Raw genomic sequence first — 23,116 nt, 5'->3', positions numbered from 1 at the left:
AAAAGTAAGAATTGGAAATATGACTTACCGATTGATCTGAAGACTTGGTATTATTTTTTTCCGGAGACGATAGGTTAGATCTTTCTGCTTCATCGTCTCTACACTCATCATCATTTTCAAGTTCAGCAGATAAAAAGTCAATCTCTGCCATCCACTACAAGAGGGAAAACTGAAGAGCTGCTCAGTGACAAATGCACATCTTCAAACACGCGCTGTTAGTAGAATTAAGCGGCAGTTGCGTATTAATTTATTTATGACGGCAGCTAGACATCAATTATTTGATCATTTCTAGAGAGCAATCGATTCGTATTTGAAAAAACAGACAGCTCGCGTTTTTATTTTGCCTTTATTTTGTTGCGTGATCTTTGTCATTTTTCCAATATGATGGTTCCAACGCTCCAACTTTGCTTGACAGAATTTGTGAACTGTTTACCCCTTGGATTCTGTATTTGTGTAGTTAAATTGCGTTCTTCCTGTAAATTTTAACGACCAAGTTCACGAATCGGTTTTAAATCTACAGGCGGCAAACGGAAAGCCTATCGCCACATACGGTAAAAAGTACGTTTACCTGAACGTGGGTTTACGCAAACCCATTCACTGGATCTTCGTTGTTGCAGATGTTTCTATGCCAATGATTGGTATAGACCCTTGTTATAATCTCTTTCTTACGGTTATGACCCCCAGCTATTCCTATTGCTTAGTATTCTTGGACACCAAATCACTCGACAAGACCCCATATCTGAACACGGTTGAACAGGAGAGAGATTATATTCCAAATAACAAGATTAGATGGAAGTAAGAAGCACAATAGGGAAAACGTCAGTATATTTATAGTTTTTACATGAGAAAATTCTAGAGTATTCTCAAACTATCGACTAGTGCTAATTGGATAAGAATTAGCCAATCAGCGTGCACCAAAGCAGTCGTGCATTGAGCATGCTTTAATCCAGTCTATGTCCCGCTAACAACCTTCTACAACACCATAATCTAATCATCGATACGCGCAAACGGGGACTAGTAGACGGAAACACTAATTTATCCGTTTGCGTAACTTCTTTTTCTTGTTGCAGATTATCTCCAGTCACAATTAAGCACATGATAGACCTATTCTATCACCCACTACTCGATAAGTATTCTGGGATACACCAAACGCAACCGAAATTTCCGTGTGTAACCAGCAACGTTACACACCACATCCCGAGTACAGGACCTATTGTATTCTCGAAAGCACGCCGACTAGTCCTCGAAAAGCTAAGGTTTGCGAAAAACGAATTCGACCACATGATAGACCTTGGGCATCATAAGACCGTCAAACAGCCCATGGGCATCTCCGTTACACATGGTCCCCAAAAAGAGCAGCAACGACTGACGTCCAACTGGTGACTATCGGCGATTGAATGCAAAAAACATTCCCCGTCGTTCCCTGTTGCCTCACACTCACGAATTGACAGCTACTCTGAAAGGTCAACTGCCTTTTCGAAAATCGACTTGGTAAAAGCGTATAACCAAATCCCTATGGCTACTGACGATATTCTGAAAACCGCTGCCATAACGTCCTCGGACTCTACGAACTTTTGCGAATTCCTTTCGGTCTAAGAAACGCTGCCAAACTTTCCAAAGGTCTGTAGCTATGCTCTGTAAGTTTTCAACATTGGATGCTGACCATGTACTTTAGTGGACTCATCTAGCTGAAGACGCCCGGCCATGCATCCTCATCAGATCACGTGTGGTAACGCTGTGCTCAACATCTACCGCAATCGCTAGCCAGATAAGATCAGAGAATTCCGATATATTGGTTATCACCAAATACACTCTTCCGATCTTCTCGACTCTGTCTTTTGATTTCTCTTGGTGTGTACGAATTATATTAGAAGGTGTTGCTGGTAAAAGCGTTGTCAAACACTATATACCTGTGTCATCTTCAGGTTCATAGACGACGTTTTTCGAGGTCTCAACGTCGTACATGCGTATGTTGATCTAAGATTCATGTTGCACACCTTTTTAGAATACACTGTTTTTACTAGTTCCATGTTACAAGCACTCTACCTAAGACTCAAACACCAGTTTACTACACTCCTAAAATCTAATGTGTAGGCTTCACCGGCTTGTCCAAATGCAAACCAGGAAATCACACTCGGTTATTCAAAATGCACCATTGTCAATCTAACGTGCGAGGAAAAATTGATTCTACATAAGGTTTCCGTCATTTGCACAGGTCGCCAGTTGGATTACGTGAAACAGACACAACAAGCCACCCTATTTATGAGTAAAATGGATTTCCAGAAGACTACTGGACACAATGTAAACTAATAGTGTACTCGAACCCTGCAGCTTCTAAAGATGCACCAGGCCTGATGTAGGTGTAAAATAATGTCATATGACACTTTACTATGTTAATGCAAGGCCAGTTATCCCCCTTATAAATTTTTTAATAGCATTTGTTCGTAATTTATCCTAAACTATATGAAAACGTACAGTGTCTTAGACTGATAACTTATCAACTTCAGAAAGGCAGGATAATTAAGTAAATATATACTTCATTGGCAAACCATTAAAAAACCATTTAAAAAATATGATAACAGTATGTAGAATTATGGTCCACTTCGACATTAGTACTGCTCTAATAATAAGCCTAATCCTAAAATTATAGATTTGTCATGATATAACTGCCTAATCTATAAGATTTTAAGTGGAAGTCACATCATCGTCTATCCTGGCTCATCGTATTGTAACAGTCGTCGATATATGATGTAGAACCCATTTAGTCTGGAGGTAGAACAATTTCTTTCATATGGATTACAATTACTTTATATAAATATGACTACGCCTGCATGGCCGAGCCATGCCATCCGATCAATCAACTAATTCCATTCATTCTTCCCGCCTTCTCCATCGTTGGGTTTTTCTCCGCGTTAAATATTGAGTGTCTATCTTCCGAGTTGTCTCGTGTTCAGCTTTGAGGATTTTGTGGTTAAGGCTCAATGCCGCTACACTACTCTCCCGCCAGAATCAACGTGACGTTGGTTTGATACCAAATTGAGTGGGATTGTGGTGCGCCGGAGGTCATCAAGAATAATTAGAATCCTCTGGATATCGGTAAACTGAGAAATACATATAATATTTCAAAATGTCTTTCTTAATACTTAACACACTTAAAATGAAAAGTTGGGTGAAGATTATTTGAGCTAAAAAAAGTGGGATAATAATAAGAAAATGATTCCGTATAGGGATATTTTAATAAGTCGCCGTAAGACACGTATTATTAGGCGATGGGTAACAACTTAACTTATGCGCAGTAAGTATTTTGAGTTTAGAAATATTAAAAGCAATCAATATTGTAGAAATGTTAATAATGGTATTAGTTTTGGTTTGAATTATAACGATTATAACGATTATGTCGGTAACCGTATGTGTTGATTTCCAATTGCATCTGCATTAGTAGGTTAACTGATAGAACAAAAGTGTTACCGTGGAGAAGAGTTCCAAGTAGTGTTACAGTTAGTTTGATACAGTTTATTTAGTTACGGAGAGATTTTCTCGACCTCATTTTTACTTGACCTCGATAGAATTTAGCAATACTACTAATACATATGAAGGGTCATCAAAAAAAGTTTAAATACATGAAAAGTGATAATTATGTAAATTTTGGACAGATAGCTAACAACAATTCGTTAAACATGAGTGTATTCGTAGGAGACTCAATGTTCTGATTTGCCATATACTATTTATCTATATTTATATCTACTGGTCGATGGTGTATTGAAGTTAATCGCAAGTATGCAGTTTAGTATAAGGCGTAATACGATTTCATTGAGATATAGTGATTATACGTTGTTGGAATCAACTAAGCTTATGTGTTGCATTTCTAGGTTATGTGGTGCTGCAAAATGTTTTCGGTTAAATAAGTCTTTACAAAGTGATTAACAATGAGTAATGCTCATGTGATTATCAGGGGAAACACAAGTTGTAACCAAGGGGGTACACTCCCAACTAACGTCTATGATAATGGCTTGAATCTTATTCAGTGTTGTGGTAAATTCGACAGTGTTTTCAGTTTGCTGGAGATTTGCTCGACTGCTCATACTTATGATTTGCATGCATGAATTTGTCGCTAAACCTCCAATTAGACTGATAAAGAACTAAGATATTTACTGAGTGAGCAACTGATAGAGTAACATTGCAATCATCTGTATTGGATGAAAATAACAAGAAAACAACACTATTTAATGATAATGATGCGTCAATTTGTTGGCCAATTTTGTCAGTAGTTTCACCAATTTTATCAATCATATAACGTGATTGTCAAGTCATGACAACGCTTTATGACGATATCCTGAAACCAGTATGTTTAACTAGTTGTAGTGCTGCTTGATAATAGGTATTGTTGTTTGAGGTGATTCAAAATTATCAGAAATTCGTAGCGTTAACGAATCCTAATTTTATTACTAAATGTAATTTAGAAATATTCATCTACATAATGTCAATTTTAATAGTCGACTACAGAGTTATAATTTTTAATATTTGCTTAGCCAGCAACTACATGATGCTTTAGTTATTATTTTAGTCCAGCACTCTAGTACCTAAATTCAAAGACCTTATTATCTAAACTATGTTCGTCATCTTAGGCTATTAGTGTGATAGACAAATTCATGAACCCAAATACGTATAGCAATAACGACTATGATTGAAAAATGTTAAAGGCGATCCGAATTATTTTTAAATTGGAAACACATAGATATATAATGCAACTCATTGACGGATCAGGTTAACATACAGATTGATGAGGTATATGACAATTTAAAAATAATGAACATAGCTGTTATGACCTTGGTGTCTGGCTTTTCTATCACACGAATTATTCACCAATCCGAATACGACTTATACGAATCTTCACACTAGGTCAACCAATGTCGTTCAACCGGTGTGGGCAGTCTAGCGCCTTATTAGTCCTAGGTCCTCCTAGCCCGTCTATTTGAGTCCAAAACACAATACCAGCTTCCGCAGTATGAACCGAATCGGATCGAATAATGTATTTCGAACATACTCTGTTTATATACCTATCAAGCAGACTACATCGTACCATAAAATAGAAAATAACATTTGCACAATATTTGACAAGTGAAATAAATATTGACCAATGGGAAATGTCCACTTAAAGTCCAAGGACACCATTAGACTTAACAAAATAATTGCTGAATAGTTATACAATAAGAATATTTAAAGAATATTAGTCCATCAATAGTCCTCGTAAGTTACCCGTAATTTAATCTTTACTCGGATATAACACACCACTTTTTTGAGAAGATCCCAAGTTTAGATTGATTTTTAAAAAAATTATATGTAACCTTAAATTCTCCGACAGTCTCCTCGGCGAAACAATGTTGGGTCCTTATGTCTCCAAATTACAATCAATAGGACTTTGTTTAAACCATGTTTCTCGTATTGAATGGAGAATCCACTATAAAATGACTAGATGATAATGAACGACCTTTGATTTGAGGTCAGATTTTGGTTCTTTTGAAGCATTATTTTCAAATTCATTAGTAGATAATGAGTCATTAAGAAAATAAGCATCTAACAAAATTAAATTAGATTTTTGACCATCATTTGACTCAGTCGATATACTTTCCTCATTTTTATAAGGAATCTCATCAAGATTATGTGCATGGATCTCACCGAACCACACTACAGAGAACCAAATAGATCATATTTGCATCAACAAAAAATTCCGAAGGACAATGGAAGATGTGAGAATCAGGAGAGGTGCTGACGTAGCTTCAGATCACCACCTAGTTGTAGCCAATTTGAAACTGAAGCTAAAAAAGAACTGGACAGGTGGACAAACAGCAATACAAAGGTTCAATACAGCCTTCCTTCGAGATACTGTCAAACTCAATGAATTCAGGATAGCTCTCAACAACAGGTTCCAAGCCTTACGAGATCTACTGAAAGAAGAAGAAACTACTATGGAGGACAACTGGAAAGGCATCAAGGAAGCATTAACTTCAACGTGTCAAGAGGTTCTGGGTCTAAAGAAATACCATCATAAGGAATGGATCTCTACAGAAACAGTGGACAAGATCAAAGAAAGGAAGAACAAGAAGGCAGCAATAAACAATAGCCGAACACGAGCAGAGAAAGTCCAAGGACAAGCTGAATACATAGAAGCAAACAAACAAGTGAAGAGAAGCATTAGAGCCGACAAGAAGAAATACGTGGAAGAACTAGCAACGACGGCAGAAAAAGCTGCTAGAGAAGGAAACATGAAACAGCTTTACGATACAACGAAGAAGCTATCAGGGAAATACAGTAAATCAGAGAGGCCGGTCAAAGACAAAGAAGGCAAGCCAATCACCGAAATTCAACGACAGCGTAACAGATGGGTAGAATACTTCGAGGAATTCCTGAATAGACCGGCTCCAATGAATCCACCGAACATCGAAGCAGCACACATAGATCTTCCTATAAATGTCAATCCACCAACTACGGAAGAAATTAGAATGGCCGTCAGACAAATCAAGAACGGGAAAGCAGCAGGACCCGACAACATACCAGCTGAAGCACTGAAATCAGACATCGAAACAACCACAAGCATGCTTTATCTTCTATTCAAAAAGATTTGGGAGGAGGAACAAGTGCCGATGGACTGGAAAGAAGGACACCTCGTCAAGATTCCAAAGAAAGGAGATCTGAGCAAATGTGAAAACTACAGAGGCATAACACTACTGTCAATACCAGGGAAAGTCTTCAACAGAGTGTTGCTGAAGGATGCAGTAGACGCCCAACTTCGAGATCAACAAGCTGGATTCCGTAAGGATCGGTCGTGCACAGACCAAATTGCAACACTACGGATCATCGTCGAACAATCAGTTGAGTGGAACTCATCATTATACATCAACTTCATTGATTATGAAAAGGCATTCGACAGTGTAGACAGGAGGACGTTATGGAAACTTCTTCGATACTACGGAATTCCTGAGAAGATTGTCAATATAATCCGGAACTCATACGACGGACTACAGTGCAAAGTAGTGCATGGAGGACAGCTGACAGATGCATTCCAAGTAAGGACCGGAGTCAGACAAGGCTGTCTACTCTCCCCCTTCCTCTTTCTTCTGGTGGTCGACTGGATTATAAAGACCTCAACATCTGAAGGAAAACACGGAATACAATGGACAGCTCAGAATCAATTAGACGATTTGGACTTCGCAGATGACCTAGCCCTCCTATCACGTACACACGAACAGATGCAGATGAAGACAGCCAGTGTAGCAGCAGTCTCTGCATCAGTAGGCCTCAGTATACACAAAGGGAAAACCAAGGTCCTCAAATTCAAAGCGGAGAACAGCAATCCAATCACCCTTGATGGCGAAACTCTGGAAGATGTAGAATCCTTCACATACCTGGGAAGCATCATCGATGAACAAGGAGGTTCGGATGCAGACGTAAAGGCGAGGATTGGCAAAGCAAGGGCCGCATTCCTACAATTGAAGAACATATGGAACTCAAAACAACTTTCAACCAATATCAAAGTGAGAATCTTCAATACGAATGTCAAGGCAGTTCTACTGTATGGAGCTGAAACTTGGAGAACTACAACAACCACAATCAAGAAGGTACAAGTATTTATAAATAGCTGTCTACGCAAGATACTCAACATCCATTGGCCGGATACCATCAGCAACAGCCTTCTGTGGGAGAGAACAAACCAACTTCCAGCTGAAGAAGAAATTAGGAAAAGACGATGGAAATGGATAGGACATACATTACGCAAATCGTCAAACTGCATCACGAGGCAAGCCCTAACTTGGAATCCTGAAGGGAAGCGAAAAAGAGGAAGGCCAAAGAACACATTACGTCGGATAATAGAAGCAGATATGAAAACGATGAATTACAACTGGACGGAGCTAGAAAGGATTGCCCAGGACAGGGTTGTATGGAGAACGCTGGTGAGCGGCCTATGCTCCTTCACGAGGAGTAACAGGCGTAAGTAAGTAAGTAAGTAAGCCGTGAGAAATAAAATAATTTGGTTTGATATAGGTTACTGTCTCCCACTGATTTTGATTAACATTAGGGTTTATCGTGTTGCTCCAGTTATTTTCTGATTATGAGTCCCCATAGCTTTCTCGGCTAATATCACGTGGACCATAAATTTGTTCTAGCTGAATTTTATTTTCGGAGCTAGACAGAGCAATTAAGACGTTTCGGAATGATTTTCAGATCATTCTTTTGTGAACACATGGTAGTTGCGTAAACTTATTTTGAATACACGTCGCTGACTGTTATGTATGAATCGCCTAATAATTATACCTGTACAACGATGAACCATCGCAATTCCAACTAGACGAAGTAAGAACATCAAAACTGGTACAAATGACGATTATTAACATCAAAACACGACAACGACGACCTAGTGGAAAATACACTCACTTATATATTGATTTTTCACTCATTTCGATTAATAATTCGGATGAAATCTCATATAGAAAATGCTTGAAGTTATAACAAATCATATGCTGAATGTCATGCTGAGCATTCGTTGCGTTAATTTAATACAAGAATATCGTATCTTGAACAAACACACCACACAAATAAATTAATGCTATGCCGAATAAAATATCACACTAAAAGCAAAAATAAATGCTACTCTGAGTAGTCGTCACACTGAATGAAAACTAAAGTAATGTTTAACAAAACTCACAATGGGTAAAGAAGTTTGATTTTGCTTTTTCATCTTTTCATATCAATCCTAACTGACGTTATGAAACTCATTAACACCCTTCACTTAGCCTTCATTTATACTTGTTAACTAGAATGGTGTGGTTGACTGAACCACTCAATATTTATATCGAATTCATATCATTCAATAACTTTCCCTACCATTCTGGCTTATTTCGATACTCGGGTAGTCTGGTTCTAGGTACCTTCAACAAACAGACAAAATATAACTAGAAATATTGTCTAAACTAGGTAGAAATAAAGAAGGTATATGGTACGGCCGCTGACATATGGAACAAGTCGTAGTGTTGGTTAATCATCTCTCCTTAACCAATCAACGTTCAGCTGTCGGTTTTGAAAGTTAGAGGAACGTCTAATTTGATTGGACAGTTGACCAAAGTTCACTGTTATTTTGTTGAGTTTGAAGCCACACCTTTCCAAAACTACGGTCGTTAATATGTAGGGTCAGTGATATGTCACTAAGCCTCAACCAAACCGTCCGGCATGTGAGTCACTCATTATCGAACAAATCATCGACCCCTGTCAAAGTCAAGGACAGCCAACGCACATCAATCAATCATACGCCATGAACTTGCCCATGTGGTGGTGGTCACGCCTTCGCTTTTACCTACTTTAACTAACAACGTTCTTTGTGTTGTACCGTCTCCAGAATATACATAGGACCTTGATGCAACGAAGGGGTAATCCACGTAAGGTGCTGACTGCCAGGTGTTACTTCGACGTTAGGTGTTGCTTACACCATTCCCGTCTAACACGAGAAGCCCTCAATCCTTCGATAGAAATCATAAACGTTGATCTAAAAATAATCGATTCATACTGATACTGCTGATATTATATCCAATCCCACTTTGAATCGTTTAGGTGATTTATATGTTCTGGTTACGAATTTTCTTATTCGTGTTCAGTTCAATTGTGACTGGGTAACCATAATATCCTTAGCTCCAATATAGCAGCAACTTATTCAGCATTAAGGCAATAAGGTAGTGACATGGTATTCTGATCTTCTTCTGATCTTGTCATTTGGTACAACGTTCCCTTTGTCATAATCTTCGAGTGTTAACTTCAAGGTCCTTTTTGTTGCTTGCCGCCTCCAACCGACCCGTCAAGTGTCATTACGTTAGCATCGTGAACTCATAAAACCTCATTGGTAGTACACTTCTGATTTTAGATTTGTAACGACGTTTGCACACGTCCAACGATAGATAGTAACATAATTTGTGATACCATCCCTTGTACCTATCACACTGCACGTAATCTCTAATAGTGGAGAGAAACATTGGTTGACCGCATCGACGACATTTTTGATCGATGTTATTGAGGACGCGTTATAACCTTTATCACTCGGTTAGATTTCCGCGTTTAAAAACAGACTTTTTTTAAAGTTCATAAGGTCCCGAAACATCACTAGTAAACATACTAGGTGCGACGTACCTGTTGAAATCGCGTGGTAGTGCTTTCGCTATTGCGAGGAATCGTGCAGGTGAATCGTTCACGACGTGCTCGTAGAAGTTAGCTCCTGTGCAGCAGAATCAGACTTCGATGTTGCCGGGCCAGAATGACATTATCTGGAATGAGGGTGATGTAAAAGTCTTGATATTAAGTAACCTAGGAGTCTGTACAGTCATGACGAATATAAAGCGTAGGAATGAACAAGGGGGGAAAATATCCGAACATACGAAAAAACATCAAAATATATAAAAATTAGAGTAAAGCAATGATATTTAAAGTTTCAAAATGGAATAGACACACAATTTACGATCTGGTGAACCAGATCTTACCGAGCTCATCACTGAAGATACCACGTGTATTCGGAGTTTGACAACACATTAAGCAGTAACACCTACAGCTGAAACGTCCTCACCTAATGAAATCTGGAGTCAGAAGCGAAGAGGTTCGAAGAAATACCCGATAGGTTATCAATATGTCAAGAAGTGACTGTTCTAAACTGGTTAGCAGTTGCCGAAGTTGAGCACATCGTTCCCACTCGCTATCTGATATGGGTGCGTGACCGAGCGCCTTCAGTCATGTGAGTCCATTAAAATCAATGTGGTGAGCATCTAATGTCGAAGAATTATGGAGCTATCGATTTCGGGGATTTATTCACTGCAACATATGTTTACAAAGATACGCACCAACCGAAAAACTTCAACCACTCGAGCTCCCAAGTTTAAGGAAATTTTGAGGTATTTTGGGAAAACTCCCGAAGTCAAATGACCTTCATCAATGTTTGGGGGGAATTTGGGGAACTTTGGGGAATTTCCTCAGGTCTGGGGAAATTTTGGGGTTTAAGTGCCATTTCTCCAAAGTTTGCCATAGCGGCTTCCCCAAAGTTTTTCCAGAATGGGTCAAATTTTCCCCGAAATTGGGAGCTTAGGCGGTAAAAGTTGAAATAAAATGGTTTTTGAAAAGTGGATTCAAATAGATCTTGAAGCGTTATGCGTGAATTGTAATCTAACTTCTGGTACGATAAACGCAAGATAAATCTAATGTCTCAACACGTAGAAAATTTTACTTCTTTCTATCAAATTGCGCGCCTAGGTGTTCTAACCCACTATAATTTTTCTTTTACTAGTGAAAATACATATTTTCTACTAGAAGACATCGGTGATACCGTTCTTTTAGATCAGGAATCATTTAAATACAGTATCCCTCTATTCTATTCACAACCATTTGAACTATTTGATGACGCGGTTGGTTAATTGGTACTCTACTGTGGACTCTCACTATGCTATTGTCAAGGCCGATTAGTAGTAAATTCAAAGGATTCGCCAGTTTATTGAGGCAGTTCCGCTCATCGTTTAATTCACATTCTGATTTGGAGAATGGGAAGTTGGTCAACGTTGGTATGTGGGTTTCACGTTCATCGACTTTTAGTCGTTGTTTCCAACTCGAATTCTACTAAAAAATGGCCGAATACTAAACTTGGACCAATAGAAGCTGTCAATCCAAAATATCCGTTGCCTGGGTTTGTAGGGATTCCGTTAGTGAAGGATGAGAAACCTTTGGAAAAGAAATACACACCTGCGGTGCATACATTACCTCCAATGAAGGAGGAGAACTATGCTGCAACTCTTTTGAATGTTTACAATGAAAAAGAGGTAAGCATGTCATTGGTTGTCGCTCATAAATTTTTGGGTGAATGGGGAGGGCTAGGTTAGTGATACATGTATTCTCAAGTTTTTGAGGGAGGTGTGATTTTTAAATTCTTTGCGGGTGTGTATTTCGGCCGTGTTAGTAGATGTTAGTGATTCTAGGCGTTATATGAAGTATTTCACCGTGAGGAAGCTTTTGTAGCTTTTCTCCTTTCAACGGAACCAAATCGTTTATAGGCATGCAAACTATTCGGTACGTGGACAAGATCCAAATTTTATTCGGCTTCACGGTATCGATGTGGTCCGGGATCCGAGAACAAATCGAGGAACTGCATTCACTCTTAATGAGCGACAATTACTCGGTACACACGGGCTACTCCCAACTTCTGTAATAACTCTGGACAAACAGATCTCAAAAATGATGGCCAATCTAAAGAATATGAACGATAATTTGCAGCGCTACGTTTATCTTACTTCATTACAAGACCGAAACGAGGCTTTATTTTATAAGCTTGTTATTGAGCATGTGGAATATTGTATGCCGTTGATATATACACCAACTGTTAGTTTAGCTTGTCAACGTTATAGTGTAGTATTTCGACGACCTCGATCGACATCATATACTCGCGATTCTAAATAACTGGCCTGAACCGATCGTAAAGGCTATCGTATTTACTGATGGTGAGCGTATTCTTGGTTTGGGTGATTTGGGAGCATATGGTATGGGAATACCCATTGGGAAACTGTCGTTATACACAGCACTGGCTGGTGTTCATCCGAAGCATTGTTTACCAATCCTTTTAGATGTCGGGACAGATAATCAAGAATTACTGAGTGATCCTGTATATACGGGTATCAGACATAAGCGTATACGCGATGAACGCTATGATGAGTTAAACCATATGCCTAATCTCCCTATTTTGGGGGAAATTTTGTCCATTTAGGGTAAATTTTTGGGAAGCCACAATGAAGAACTTTACGAAAATGGCAAAAAACCCCAAAATCTCCACAGGTCTGGGGAAAATCCTCAAAGTTTCAGGGGAATACCCAAAATATTCGGGGAGATTTTGGGTTTTCTTCAATATTTCCATAGGATCCTATGACACTTCGGTTTTTTCAAAAACTACCAAATTTCTTACGACTGTGGGGAAACCCTAAAGTAGAGAGACTAGGTAGATATAAAATTAAGTTATATGGTTTAGAATCAGACATATTCGTAAACATTTGTCTATTTCCTATCTTGAAGACAAATATCCGAAGTATTTTATTCCTCAGCACATTCATTTTTGCCAGACTCATGAGTCTGTTTAATTCTTTAGGTATCTTTGGTATTATTGTTCCTTCGATTCACCAAAGTTTAAGATCGTTTGTATGTCGTAGTTCTAGTGTAAAATGTGGCAACTTGGATCGATACGCATTTGTGTTAGGCTTTACGGTATCTATGATTGACTGATCAATAAAATAGCCGGCGACTTGAAAACTTCCGGATTAACAAAGTCCTTATACAAATATCTAAAGGAAATATAACATCAGAAGTTAGGTAACACAATACGCTAGTTCATATGGTGTAGTCTACCCAGGTGCAATTCTAGTCTTGTCGCAGTTCAGGATGATACCAAAGGGAATGCTATCTTAGATTGACTATTGCGTTCTATGTAAAAGCCACAAGAGTTTTCAGTACGGCCATATATAACTTACTATGTATTATTCCACTGTAAAGTAGTTAGTGTATTTGTTTCTTGCGTGAATAGAAAAATGTCAGCATAAAATTGTGAGCATCAAATAAATGCTTCAGACCATAAGTAGTTAGGAAATGTATAATTTAACTTGTTTCTCTTTCTTTCGTTAACATTTCCATGTCTGTCATGTTTTTCTGTTTCTAAGTACCGCTTGGGAGAAGTTTAATTGATTTAGACTTAACCCTTCAAGAAGATTTCCCAAGTTTGATATGACCCCTGTTTGTAAGATTGATAAATTTCGGTTTGAACTTAAGGGGCCCAAACACTTATTAATGGGGCGCATAAAAACATACTAAGTCGGGCAAGCTGGATACTTTTGAAGATACTGTATCTCTAAATGGAACATGCGAGAAATAAAAATAATATATTCATTATATCGATTTAAAGTGATTTTACTTTAGGCATAGCACTTTCGTGGTTCCCCTTCATTAATTTTCACCATTTGTCACGTGTATTTAGTAATTTGATTCTAAATGCATTTTCCTATGATTGTTTGCTTCATATTGATTTTGTATTCAGTGACTTACTTGGTTCATAAAACTAATTAATAACCATAATTGATATGTAACCGGAGTAGGTTGAATGTACACTCAAGCTTTTTTGGTCTTGTCTTGCAAATCTTAACATGATCCGCCTTTTGAAGTAGCTGGGGGGGGCTAAAGCGAGTATAGCAGTTGTATACGGTACCCCATCTGTTATTAGTTACCACTGGATATCCGGTTTCACAACATGAAATGCCAATATATTTCTAATCAAGATACTGACAGACGTCATTGAATAATGAAACTATCATCCGACGATGCATGTTAGTAGCACCAGCTTATCGATGAGATGAGTGCAAGTGCGAGTCACAATGAGGAATCGTTCTGCTTATTATGATGAGTAATACTAATTAGAGATTTGCATCTGAAATGAGGTCTGTGGTTCAAGCTCATACACAAAACCGCCGCTTGTTCATAAGTGTAGGCTGAACCAAAAAGCGAGTATTTCGCATGCAAAATTTCAGATTATGAAACTTATTCTATGTCAACGGCAAACAAAATTCAGTTAGTATTTCTTTTTGAATCGTTCATGTCGGCTATTTACATCTTTCAATTTGATTGGTGTCACATCAATAACATGGTCAACTAACTCATTGTCAGTAAAAGATCGAGTAGCCAACAAAATAAACTGTCATCCAAATGCTATAAAACCTTCGAAATGTCTTCAAAGTATATTATTGGACACCGAAATGTGACAACCTTGGGATATAGTGTGTCTAATGTCGACGAGTAAGCAAAGCCTCTCAGGTTCTTTTGATAGTAAATTTAGTTCGATGTCGAGATCTACCTTTTAAGATTTTACTGCAAAGCATCAGATTTCTAAATATCGATATACAAAATGTGGAAGTCTATGGGATGATATTCGTGCTACATTTCCAAGTCTCCGAAGCCGATATTTCAAGATGACGATACCAAGTGAGTTGTCTTTACTGTGCCTAAACTAGATGTTACCGGGTACCAGCAATCCTCCGGAGACAACGGTGATCGAGCACGGTCACCGAACATCCTCAAATTAGAGACCAGGTTTCGCAAGCATAGAGGAGAACTGGTCACCGAAGCGTTGTAGACCCAACCTTATACAACCAGACTAACACCACAATGGCTTCAAAGATTTCTAAGATTAGTGAAATCCGCTTGAGGTTTCATTATATGTTGATTGGTTTCATTGGACACACCAATACCGTCACACACAGCTACTCAGGTACATAGAGTTTCGACAACTTCTAACGACTCATCATCAAGTATGAATGATGGGATATGCTGCTGTAGACTTTAGTTATTACTAATATCTATTCATTGACTTACTGTAAGTAGTGGTCACGATGTTATCCTTTGTTTATTACTCTAATCACTTTTGACTTGTCTTTTTCAAAACATTCTTGTTACTGTTGTTACCGCTATTATTGTTATTTCCACTTTTTGGATATCCCATTATATTCTCTATAAATTAGAAAACTAGAAGGATACACGTATGCTTCTATCTGTGCCTCTTTGTTTAACTAAAAAGCTGCTTAATCACATTATTTTAGAAATAGCTGTTTTGTCGCATAGCTGCTTTCATGTTTTAATGAAGATTACAGTTCGTCAGACTCTTTTGTTAACTTATCTAAATTTACTTATTTTTTACCAACTAGTTCAGTGAATCTCAGCCCTCAATAATTCCACCGGTATCGGATCAACTTGAATGTACCATACACACCTGTCCAGTGCTAGTTCAGCAAAGTTAGTTGTATCTACTTTGTTTTCTATAAACTCTCTTATACTTAAATATAAATTTTAGCTTTAGCTAATGTGTTCCCATCGAGAAAACTTTCATTAAAACCTTTAACAGCACTAATTCTTAGTCATCACACCAATGAATCGTTAGATGCATGGAGTGAAGAAGCTGCTGATGAACGTGAACAGTTAGCACGATCTGTAAGTGTTTGAAAATATTTTTAAATCATAAAATAATATTCAGTTTATTACTTCAGCAATAGAAATATGCTCGTCTTTAAAAGAATTGGGGTATTGGGCAGATTTTATTGATCCCTTCACTGGGAAACCGGTTTGTTTTTCGTAATAAATTCTAATAAACTTTTTAATAATAATTTTAGTATATTGGATCACATGGTGAAGCTATGCTCACAGAAACCGATGAAACTATGAAACATTTTGGATTTGATCTAGACAATTCTGTTTGTTGTAAAATATTACGTCATCCAAAGTGGAAGAATCATGTATTTGTTGGATTAATATTCACAGATGCACCAGACTATCATCCAGTACTAATGCATATTTAACTAATATCTTTACTAAAAAGTTCTTTTACCTCTATTACTCTTCTTGTTAAATTGTTTTGATCTTTAAGAACAATTGTACTTTAATTCTACTTTTGTGACATTATAGAATATATATCTATATAAAAACTTGAAGTATGTTTTATATATTTTCATTAAACGATTCATTATAAGAAAATTTACTGATGTGTTGAATAATTCAAATGTGTAAATGTTTCACTAGTTGCTTCTTCTTCTTCTTCTTACTGGTAATTATTGATATTATAATATTATTGTTAATAACCCCCGAATTCCCTAGTACAACCGAGAGTGGGAGAGTCCGCTTTCCCTCTTGAAATACTCTCACGTTGCCACGTTCATACAACCACTACCAGGGAAGTCCTACTTGCTGCCTTATCGTGGTGGGGGTGCTGTTTACGAAATTGAGAGGATGAAAAGCGAATGTCCGGCACTTTAACCGGGTTGGTAGATATTGAGGATCCACCTAGGGAAGTTGGAAAGCCCTGATTACAAACCATTAGTGCACATGGGCTCCAGGATCCCGAAGGAACAAATGACGTATGAACCAATCGTTGGTCACCGGCTATCATGTGACTGCATCTCCTCACGATGCTCCACTGCCTTGTGGAACAGACCTTTAGGTCGAAGGCTCCGGTGTGTGGCCCCCTTAGAAAACCACCTGTATCAGTTTGGGCACTCGGCTAGTATTCTAGCCCTCACACATCGAGTGATTTATGTAGCGGATATCTGTTTGGTACATCCTTGTACCAATGTTTATGTGTTTAAATAAATAAGTAATTATTATTATTACATTAAAGTAGTTATTTATCTAATACAATTCTAATTCTTCCTAGGATTATTTCGGTATTGAATATGATCAGAAAGTCGAAGTGATTAAACGTGAAGAAAGTAAACGTAAAGCATCATTATCAACATCAAAAAGTAGTGTGTGTATGTGTATTTGTACATATATCTTATTTCATATTATTTTTTTAAAGATATTATTGATGAACAATATTTTGGTGTACATGATGATGATGATGTCAAGTTACATGCTAGAGAGAGTGTTAAATCTAAGAAGAATTCATCTGAAATAACTGTACTTCATTCAAAGACATCTCATTTAGATGATTTATGTGAGATCGACTCACAATATTTTGGTAATGAACTTTCTTTTTATTATTATTATCATTATGTTTTCATAGTGATATATGTTTGGATTTTATAACGTTATTATTATTACTAAAGGGGTTTATGGACTGATTTTAGTTACACAGTTATTGTCTAATAATTATGCGCTCAGCAGTTACCGATTCCAAGAAATAATTCTCCAAGTTCTTGTCACAAGCAGTGACCAGTAGAGTTCAACCATATCAAGTGTGGGAATGTTACCTACTAATGGAGCTCTCAAATGCCGTAATATGGTCGAGGGTGGGAAGAGTCAGATCTTCCTATGAAAACGCTCGCATATGGCAACGCATATGCAGTCACTGTTAGACAAGCTCCACTCATTGCCTTCTCTCGGCATTACTGTCGTTTACGAAATTGAGAGGATGAGAAGTGACTGTTTAGCGTTTTAACCGGGGTGGTGGACACGGAGGATCTATCCAGGGGATTGGAGGACCCTGATTCCAAACCAATGGTGCACATTGGGCCCCAGGATTTTGAGAGAACAAATGGTATATGGACCTTTTATTGGGCACCGGATACCATGTGACTGCATCTTCTAACGTTGCTCCACTGTCTTGTGGATTAGACCTCTAGGTCGAAGGCTTCGGGTATGGAGAAAACTACCTGCTTCCGTTTGGGCACTCAGGCAGTATCACAGCCCACACACAAATAGAATGAAATAATAAAATGAAAACTAAACCTCAAGCAAATTAACACGGAATAATCATTTAATAAAGTAAATATAACATAAAGGTGCTGGTAGCATATACAAGTGCATATTGTAACAATATGTGTAAAATTGTAACTGCGTTTAGAGAAAACAGTATTTTGGAGCTACATAAATCTAGAATCTGCAATCTCAATATCTCTTGACATCTCCAAAACTTTAACACGGGTCATGCTAACTTATCTGTGTTGATTAGAACTCCTACAAGTATTCATTCCCAAACTGGCTAGTTATTCCCGGTTTCTGTTTTCAAACACATTGCATATTAATTGTCTTTGCTATGAAGAGGGGTTTCAACCACTAAGATGTGCGATTTTTAAGGTGTGTTGAAGCCTTCACCATACAAAGTATCAAACTTGTCTTAGGTGGTCAAAAACAGTTTGTTCTCATTTAGAAACTACCCTGGTAATGCTGATTTATTATCCAGAGCAATGTCCACGTTCTACTAATTATCTTTATTTGCTCTTCAGATTTGTCTAGTTTGACCTTTCATTTTTCAGATATAAATGTTCTTACAAGCAAATATGTCGTCAGATTATCATAAATGTGTTGCGCTAATAAGTCACACATCATGAACATCTTACCCTTGTATGACATAAGTTTATCATCTCATTACTTACTGGTGATGCTATTACTACCTCTATTATTCTGGGATTTAGCCTGAGAGTTTCATCTTTCTGTGCTAATGGGGTATGGCAACTTGAGCCCATGTACATACGTACCAGGTTTTACGTTGTGATTGAATGAATGACTGATAAGTTTATCAAAGAGATTGTTTTGAGTATGGCATTATTTTTTTGGTGAGTGAATCATTCCAGGGTATTTATGTTCTTGCACTAATATATATATCCATAGGACAGAAGGGATTTAGCTAGTCTTTTAATTAAATCCTTTTTTTCTTCACTTATTAATGTACATAGGCTCCACAGGATCTAATACAAATCCAATAGAAAATGTCAGCTCAGTAGTTAACAATACTACTAATCCATTGATAATTTCACAGCCTAAAATTAGTACTGGTAAAAAGCATATTCCTCATCCTGCTACTACTATTACTAATACTAATACACATACTGATATTACTTTGAAAAGCTATGCAAATCTAAGAAAACAGGAAAAATTGGTCCCTGGGACCAAGACTGTTCGGGTTGATAATAATGTACGCCGAAATAATAATGATTCATTGAGACTTAACAAAAATGATAATGATAGTCGTTACGATGATGATGTTGAATATGGATCAGATGCAGTTAGAATTATCCGACAAAGAACCAAGTTAAATCTATACACTGGTACTAGTAAGTTTTTTATTGAGTTTATTGTCATGTGTTATGTAATGATGGATACAGTTTTGCTCGTACATGGATGCATACTTTTATATTTAAATAGCTCAAAATTGGTTTCACTAGGTGCTCAAATGCATTCATTCTTTCTCGATTCTTCTAAACTTTTATATTCCCAACAGATAATCCTGTTTATGTAGTGATAGCAATGACCCTGGAGACGTAAAATCTAAGACCAAAAGCGAGAACATCCTATCAGAATTTAACAGAGGTCAGGGTGGTAATGTAGGTTAGGATTTTTCCAAGGACCTCCTTATTCATCAGTACTACAATTTACTAGTAATAGGGGAAAACTAGGTAATTTTGATAAACGGGTTGTGAGTAGCAGTAGAATCTAGGATACACGTCTCGTCCTACTTGGGACTCTTCATCTGAATCTATCTCCACCCCAGTATTGATGTCCATATTGGAACTCAATGTCCAAATAACCGCTAATTTGTTCAACGGGTATGACACGTATCTTTTTTAGTAAGGACTTGAGTCATTTCGCTGTCAATATCTTCGGTTGAATTCTAATCAGTCTTTATTATAAGGTATTAGTATTTAGAGCGTTAGGTGCTGGGTTCAAGTGTCAATGTGAACATCAACACTAAGACGTGGTACATATAATCATCTGATGAGTCTTATTTAGGATGGGACATGCGTGCTAGATCCTACTCAGATCACAATTCAAATGTATATGTATATTAACCATGATTATACTGTTTTAAAGATAAATACACTCAATTTTCGGGTCACTTTTTAGCCTTAGATATACCATCAAATAAATCGACAGCGTCGGTCCCAGAAAAATTGGATAGTCAAGGATATCGTGTCCCGGATGAAGATCCATATAAATTTGATTTATTAACTGAAGAAGAAGCTGCAACGGTATTGTATAAATCAATTATAGAAATAAGAGGTTTGTCGAAAAATCTCAATTTACAACTAATTTCACTGTTTGTTTTCTCTATTTATAAAGTTATTTATGAGTAATGACGGACTGAGCAACTTCAAGGATGGATTACAGAAAGTATAATAGGAAGCCGTTATTTATTTATTTGAACACAAAAATATTAGTACAAAGGGGCACCGGATACCAATGCGTCACAAAAGTCACTTTACTTATATGTGGGCTATGATACTTCACGGTTGCCCAAACCGAGGCAGGTGGTTCGCTTAGAGGGCCACACCCCGGAGTCTTCGACCTAAAGGTCTGATCCACAAGGCACTGGAGCATCGTGAGGAGATGCAGTCACATGATAGCCGGTGACCAACGATTGGTTCATACGCCATTTGTTCCTTCAGGATACTAGAGCTCATGTGCACTATTGGTTTGTAATCAGGGTTTTCCAACTTCCCTATGTGGACTCTCCATGTCCACCGACCCAGTTAAAACGCCGGACATTCACTTTTCGTCCTCGCAATTTCGTAAACAACACCCCAGCCACTAGGAGGCAATAAGTAGGACTTCCCTGGCAGAGGCTATATACGCGTGGCCATATGAAAGTGTTTCGAGAGGGAGAGCGGGCTCTCCCCACTCTCGGCCGTAACAGGGCATTTGGGTATGAAGTTCAGTCAAGTTGGTTGTTAACAAGGTAGAATTTCATTGGTTGCATATTTAGTGCAACTTTAAACCGAAATATCCTGATTGGTGTATCTCAGCTAATCAGCGCTAATGGATAGGTCGATAATATATCAGAGACTTCTGTTGATTATATAAAAGCCCTTGTGTTTTCTTTAGGCTTTCCGCTTATTTGAGATATTTCTTGTTCCCGTCCCGTCTCTTTTCTGATTCGGGACGAGTCGAATAAGGTTCAATCCCAGTGGGATGACATACAAGGGAGAACATAAGGTCGAATCCGAAACAATTCTTGTCCTTGATGGTCAATGTGTTTATTTATAACCAATTGACCGAAATTTTAAATATGGGTCATTACATTCCAATTCTGTTTTTAAAAGAAGAGGTATTTTTCTTACCGATAATGTGCAGTATATTAGGTAGGAACTTAAGGTACTTCAACTCTCGTTGAAAACAGAAACGTTTAAATTACTACCATAATTCAGTGTGTGTATTCTGATTTTCAAACCTTAGTCAGCTAGTGCGTCATGATAATAGTACCAACAATAATTATAATAATGTTAATAATAATATTCAACCAATGTCATTAATTAGCCTCTCTATCTCACTACCTACTTGACTATGACTAGATACAGCTGTTTCACTGGAGCTCGAAGTCAGCATATGACATTGTCTACGTCATATGATTGGCGGTTGCCTGTCAGAAACCTTACATGACCTAGGTTATGTGTCAGTTAGCGCTCATTAGCAATGTGTACCTAGAATCGTTAGGGAACTGATGTTCCTATAGGAGTGGAATCTACGTCACTCAGCATTACAATTTGAGATGTTATCGTCGAACTATTCGGATATGAAGTGATCTTCTATCTATGCAAATTTTTTTTATAGTTTAGAAATAATCATTTTCCATTTCAAACATTACTTTTTATTCTTTTATCTCCTATGAAATCGGAAATAGAAAATGTGATCACTTTGAATAAACCATATGGAATAGCATCTCAACGTGAGTCCATTTTTCTGTTCATACAAATATCATAGGTGTTTCTTCTCAGATGATACATATTAATTATTTGTCTCATATTTTACATATATTTTACTATGCGATGGAGTTTTCCCACTGTTAAACTCAGTAACTCTTGAGTATTGATAGAAGTGTGTAAGTGGCTGCCACTTCCTAATTGCCTGCACCATTATTCTTCTTAAGGCAGTAGTTGCCCTGGCGATCTGGAAGGTTGACTACAGAATCCAAGAAACAGCTACCTAAAACTAGTTACACACAGATTACACACTCTTTTTCAACATACTCCCTCGCAAGCGAGAATTACATGTTAAGGCAAGGTAGATGGTAATTTGATATACCTAGCATATATCTTGACTACCTAAGTGGATAAACATTTACAACCTCATCAACCATCTCTACGTAGTTCTCTGCGTCTGATTTCAGCATTATTTACTTGGTAGTCCCAAAATACATGAATAATGCGTCAAAGGCATATATATATATATATATCCATTATGCCATCTCAAAACATTACTTATTTGTATATTTTTTAGCTGGAGCTGATTGTAAACATAATATTGTTGATTTATTACCGCGTATTGAATCAATGATAAGAAAACGAAGTCATCATGGCAATCATGGGAAAGGTGAAGAAAAATGCATTGGTGAACTGTCAACTGTTCATCGATTAGACAAAGATTCCAGTGGAATTATATTAATAGCTAGGTAAGGAAAGTATATATATATATATATATATATATATATATATATATATATATATATATATATATTCTCAAATGGTAGATTAGTAAAGTTCACTCATTCAACTTTTAACCATATGGTTAGCGGGGTTGAACCGCCACTAAAACACATCGGTCTGGATAAATAATAGTACTAGTAGTGGTATCACTACCTCATCATTCA

General features: G+C 37.4%; 2 protein-coding genes across 4 annotated transcripts in view; one reads left to right on the top strand and one right to left on the bottom strand.

Annotated features, from left to right (window-relative positions):
• RPS6KB2 (Ribosomal protein S6 kinase beta-2) overlaps positions 1 to 789 on the bottom strand; it is a 36,581-nt gene extending 35,792 nt beyond the window's left edge. For both annotated transcript variants that reach the window (XM_051215364.1, XM_051215365.1), the window contains exon 1: positions 29 to 789. In XM_051215364.1, the coding sequence (XP_051068579.1) occupies positions 29 to 151 (123 nt within the window). In that variant the 5' untranslated portion in view covers positions 152 to 789. The remainder of the gene's footprint in view (positions 1 to 28) is intronic.
• Positions 790 to 11,219: 10,430 nt separating this feature from the next.
• The window catches only part of RPUSD4_1 (Mitochondrial RNA pseudouridine synthase rpusd4), a 29,164-nt gene continuing 17,267 nt past the window's right edge, over positions 11,220 to 23,116 (top strand). The window contains exons 1-10 of one of the 2 annotated variants that reach the window (XM_051215362.1): positions 11,220 to 11,837; positions 15,747 to 15,834; positions 15,893 to 16,029; positions 16,073 to 16,159; positions 16,209 to 17,336; positions 17,390 to 17,551; positions 19,209 to 19,586; positions 20,377 to 20,532; positions 22,151 to 22,195; positions 22,747 to 22,918. In XM_051215362.1, the coding sequence (XP_051068576.1) occupies positions 11,562 to 11,837; positions 15,747 to 15,834; positions 15,893 to 16,029; positions 16,073 to 16,159; positions 16,209 to 16,394 (774 nt within the window). In that variant the 5' untranslated portion in view covers positions 11,220 to 11,561 and the 3' untranslated portion in view covers positions 16,395 to 17,336; positions 17,390 to 17,551; positions 19,209 to 19,586; ... (1 more) ...; positions 22,151 to 22,195; positions 22,747 to 22,918. Of the gene's footprint in view, positions 11,838 to 15,746; positions 15,835 to 15,892; positions 16,030 to 16,072; positions 16,160 to 16,208; positions 17,337 to 17,389; positions 17,552 to 19,208; positions 19,587 to 20,376; positions 20,533 to 22,150; positions 22,196 to 22,746; positions 22,919 to 23,116 lie in introns of those variants that run through there. The other variant, XM_051215363.1, reaches the window with a different exon arrangement.

This window comes from Schistosoma haematobium, chromosome 2 (genome assembly GCF_000699445.3).
Source record: "Schistosoma haematobium chromosome 2, whole genome shotgun sequence".
Classification (NCBI taxonomy): domain Eukaryota; kingdom Metazoa; phylum Platyhelminthes; class Trematoda; order Strigeidida; family Schistosomatidae; genus Schistosoma; species Schistosoma haematobium.
This window is presented reverse-complemented; position numbering and strand designations above follow the sequence as displayed.